Genomic DNA, 4,974 nt, shown 5'->3' on the forward strand with positions numbered 1-4,974 from the left:
AATTAATTAAAATCACTTTTCTAATATTCAATAGTATTAATGTGAAAATAAATTTGTAAATCAGGTTATACAAGCCAAATAAAAGGCCAACACTTTGTGGTCATGCTTAGCTCAATTTAAGCTTTTTTGGCCCTGTCCGGACCATGTCTTTTTTTCTTTTTTTTTTCTTCCTTTCAATAAGATATTTTAAGTTAGAAGATGTGTCAGTCTCTTAAAAATTCTTTATTTTTAAGTAAAAATCTTAAATGCTTATCCTTATATATATGTATATAAGTCGCCCACCACTTTGAGTATTTTAAATAAGTGCCCCACCAGCCAATTTTTCTGGCTCCACCACTGATGGGTGGTCCTTAAATAGCTTCTAAGGTCTAGAAATAGAGATGCCAGTATATCCGATATAGATTGGAAATCCGACTAACCGTTCCAAACAAGTCAAATAAGAAAAAAAAAATTAATATCTCATTACAAAACTGGATTGGGTTTCAGATAAAAGAAGTGACGTCCGATCAGATTCTGATTCTGAAATATATAAATATCCAATTGTACTTAGTTTTAAATAAGTATTCTATCTCTAACGTTCTTACATTTTGAAAATCAGCTCGATTTGGTTCAAAATTCAGATTTGGATTGGGATATGAATGAAAAATTGGATTCGTATTGTGAACTCGGACCTCGGATTGAGATATTTTTTTGTTGATATTTGAATTTGAATATGTGAATATATGAAAAAATCGATATGGTTAAGAAGATATGTGATTTAAATCCGATCTATTGGCATCTCTTCCTAACATTAAAATTAATGGACATGTAAAAGTGGAACCAACTTTATCATGATCAGCCATCATCTGCTTCGAACAAACGGTGTCTGGTCACTTCGGACAGTTTTTTCAGTTCAGTTAAAGCTTGTTTGAACTTGGTAATGCGTTTTGGATCCTGTTGTAGTTTGATGGTAAGTATCGCTTTTCTACTGTTGTCGATTATGCTCATGATTGAGTTAATTAAGCCATTTCTGGATCTCTTAGATCCACTATTGCCCACATATATATGACATGACAGGACTCTGACCCATCTAACTTCTTCCGGTTCTTTTCGTTGCTCTTCATGCTTCGACAAGTCAAATCCGGAACTCGTGTCTCCTTGTTCTGAATTCTAAACAATAACTCTCGGCCTCCTGAGTTCCAGAATTCTGGAGGGCCTAAAAATTCTTCTACGTGCCTTCTGATGTTCATATAAACTAAAGTTGGTAAATTAGTTGATCACAGGTGGCTCTTGACGTGACTCAGACCGTATAACTCTGATCCCCGTTTGTCTCGGGAAAGCAATATCGTAAACGAAATGTATTTATAAAAGCAAAGTGGACGCTGATGATCATGATCTAGGCATCAATATTTTATTAAACCTCTAAATGAAGCCAATTCATGAAAAACCAAATGCCAGAGCAAATGCATCGACCATTTGTCTTCAAACTATTGTTATTGTTGGTGGCGGGCCAATCCATGCATGATCCTGCCATGACAAAAGTCCGGGGATATCCCAAAAACGCCGAATTCCTTCCTCCTTTACTTTATTATTGGGATTTATTTGAACTTATGGTTATTTTCTTTTAACTTCAGACTAACAACGACTACCATTTAAAATCCAAAAAAATAATAACTATGAGAATCAAACTGATGACCATGCTTTTATCGATTCACTAGTTCGACCAAATATGCTAACACTTCTCGAGGCAGAAGTGCCCCTACATGAAAGTAATTTTCTTTTTTTTTAATAAAAATTTTGATTTTAGTAAGAGTTTGGGACTTGCAGGGATGTAAAAGTTACAAAGCTCATGAGAACAATCTGGAGCTTGAAGAGCGATTGGAGGCAGCAGCCATGAGAGTAAGCTGGAAACGCGAGAGAGTCCTAAACAAGGAACTCTACCACAATGTGGTTGCTGTGAGTGTTGACCTTGTTCTTGAAAAGAAAATGTTATCTTTTGCAATTAAATATGTATTAAGGTGATGGCCTTGTTTTCCTTCCCATGCAAATATGTTATTGGGAGTTGTTGGTTCTTTCTTTTTCCTTGGGGACAGAGGAAGGCATTGTATATTGACCAGCGCATTCTCTGAAGTTGGTACGTTGAGTGTTCCTTAGTCAGGCTCGGCCAAAACTCTTTGAGTGCTTCCCTCCCTCGCCGCTTGGAGGCTCAAACCAGAGCTCTTTAGTGCCCTTATGTTAGAAACTTCAAGCTGCTGTAATGTGTTTTTGTGCTTGATTGGCAAAAAAGGAGTTTTAGACGATAGATACTTCATAAGAAGTTGAACATTTCTCTAAATAATCTAAAGATGTCATTTCTTGAATCGGGATACAAGCCGAAGATTTACAGTCCCAACCACCAGCTCAAGGTGAAAGTTTCAAACGTTCTCTTAAATAAACCCTTTTGCAAAGTGACCCGGAGGGCCGTTTCTACGCTAGGTATTTTCTTCACATGTCAACACGAGAGAGGGAGACACAGAACTTTTTACCGAATCCAAAATTGTCTTCAATGAAGGCCCCTCCATCGCTTTCCTTGTCTCAAAATCAAATCCACCTATTAAATCTTTCTCCACTCTTCCCCTCACCTTCTCTCGCCCTTCCCCCACCTTCTTCCTTCCATTTCCTCCACCTCAATGGTGGTCCTTGGTTGCCTGACTTTTCCCTCCGCTACTTCAGGGAGCCCGGTACCAGAAAACTTGGTTTTTCCGACGAGTTCCCTCACGTCCGGCAATTGTTCCGGTGCCACCACCCCTCCCTCCAACCCCGACCTCCTCCTGCTCTCCCCTCAGTCCAGTCTCCCTTCCGTTCCTTCCCTTCACAACTGCTCTCCAGACAATCCTAACGTTAGTGCTGGTACTGCTTCCTATGTCACCTTCTCCACCAAGACCCCTTACGGCGCGGTACATGCTCTCGCAGCCTCTGCCAACTGTGTTTTCGCCGGCACCACTGCGCTCCTTCGCTTCCCAAACGCCGGCGACCTATCGGAATCCGAAACCCTCGCCGTTACCTCAGCCGGTGGCGCCATTAAGTCTATTGCTCCGTCTGGCGGAAGGCTGTTTACCGCTCACCAGGACGGCAAGATTCGGGTCTGGGAGCACGCCGGACCGAAGCGTTTCCGTCGAGTCGCCACCCTCCCCACCATATCCGATCGGGCGTTCCGCTTCCTCCTGCCCCGCAACCACGTCCAGGTTCGGCGCCACCACACCAGCCTGTGGATCAAGCACGTGGACGTCGTCTCTGCGCTCGCCATCCGCGGCGGTCTGCTCTACTCCGCCTCATGGGACCGCACGCTCAAGGTCTGGCGCGTCTCCGACTTCCGCTGCCTGGAATCCGTCCGAGCCCACGACGACGCCATTAATGCCCTCGCGGTCTCCGCCGAGGGCACAGTCTACACCGGCTCGGCCGACACAAGAATCAAGATCTGGGCGCGTCCGGCGGGACGAAAGAAGCACTCCCTGGTGGCGACCCTAGAGAAGCACCGGTCAGCGGTCAACGCGCTCGCACTGAGCTCGGATGGGTCGGTGCTGTACTCCGGCGCCTGTGACCGGTCCATCTTAGTCTGGGAGAAGGAGGGCGGCGCCGGCGTGATGGCCGTGACTGGCGCGCTCCGCGGCCACAAGCACGCCGTGCTCTGCCTCGCATACGCATCAGAGCTCCTGATCAGCGGCTCGGCCGACCAGACGATCCGAATATGGCGGCGAGGCGTCGACAACCAGTACAGCACGGTGGCAGTACTCGAAGGGCACGAACGGCCGATCAAGTCGTTGGTCGTCGCGCCCACCGAACCCACTTCCGAGTCGGTGCTAATCTACAGTGGGAGCTTGGATGGTGTAATCAAGGTCTGGCGAGTTTGGCAACCCTGGAATGCTCTAACCAAGAACTAAGCAATTAATTAATCAACACAGTTAGACATACACATTATAATCTAAATTATCTTGTTAACATCTACATTATTTTAGAGTTTGTGTGATTTACTTTAAGGGCACGTTGATAAAGTTGATTAAAGGCTGTCCGTTTGCTTGTATCCAAGATTTTCGAGATCTTGCTTGTCCAAGAAACGCAATGTCAGGAACAATGCAAAATGAAAGCAGGCATAATAAATTTTGATGTGTTCAGAAAAGCTTGAACCTGTAAACAGAAGTAGCCTTTGAAACGTCGACGTCATTCATCTTCGAGTTGTCGGTGCTGGTGTAGGTGAAGGGGCAGAAGCTCCTGCGTGCCTTCACATTAATGGCGTGTTTGGAACCACTGACCAAGTTCGCGATCTGGTGTCTAATTCTGAATTCGGTGTTGATAGGAACGTGATGTTCGTGATAATGATCACGGTTGGTCGTGATCTTGAAGATCAGAGAGTCTCTAAGATCACGAACTATGTCGTGATCTTGAAGATCAGAGAGTCTTTTAGATCACGAACTATGTCGTGATCTTGAAGATCAGAGAGTCTTTTAGATCACAAACTATGTAACTCCACAGAGTGTGGAAGGTGGCAGAGGGTTTGTCCATGTTCTTAAATAGTACGTCACCTTTTGCAATTTGTTGTATTTATGTTGGGGATGCTTGTTTTTCCTCCTCCCATAGATATATATATATGGAGCAAAGTCCTTTTTTCATTCTAATACGACTGTTTGTAGTGACTGGTTTGCATGGAGCTATTTGTAAAAGAACTCATAGCATATAAACTATCAGAGAGAGAGAGAGAGGGAGATAGAGTATATACTACATAGTGAGTTACATATTACAGTATGGAAATCAGATTAGGAAATGTCTTTTGAAAATTCTAACACATGCGATCATAAAACAATATCCAAAAATACTTCAATTTTTCAAGTACATTCAAATTTGTTGCAGTGTACATGATATTATTACTTAAGCATCCAAAAGTATTGCACCAATTAATATATTTTTAGGTCCTTAAAACATGGTGGACGTTGGAATTATTGTCCTTTTGGCGTTTGAAAT

At 43.3% G+C, this 4,974-nt stretch overlaps 1 protein-coding gene across 1 annotated transcript; it reads left to right on the plus strand.

Annotated features, from left to right (window-relative positions):
• Window positions 1–2,599: 2,599 nt before the first annotated feature.
• Window positions 2,600–4,039, plus strand: LOC116249917 (protein JINGUBANG-like). Its single transcript, XM_031623229.2, has one exon. It carries the CDS (start codon window positions 2,649–2,651, stop codon window positions 3,897–3,899), a length of 1,251 nt encoding a protein of 416 aa, XP_031479089.1. The 5' UTR covers window positions 2,600–2,648; the 3' UTR covers window positions 3,900–4,039.
• The last annotated feature ends 935 nt before the right edge of the window (window positions 4,040–4,974 follow it).

Source organism: Nymphaea colorata, chromosome 3 (genome assembly GCF_008831285.2).
Source record: "Nymphaea colorata isolate Beijing-Zhang1983 chromosome 3, ASM883128v2, whole genome shotgun sequence".
NCBI lineage: Eukaryota > Viridiplantae > Streptophyta > Magnoliopsida > Nymphaeales > Nymphaeaceae > Nymphaea > Nymphaea colorata.

Bases quoted from the DNA above. Each gene is read 5' to 3' on its own strand.
- LOC116249917 (XM_031623229.2), top strand. From the start codon at position 2,649: ATGGTGGTCCTTGGTTGCCTGACTTTTCCCTCCGCTACTTCAGGGAGC.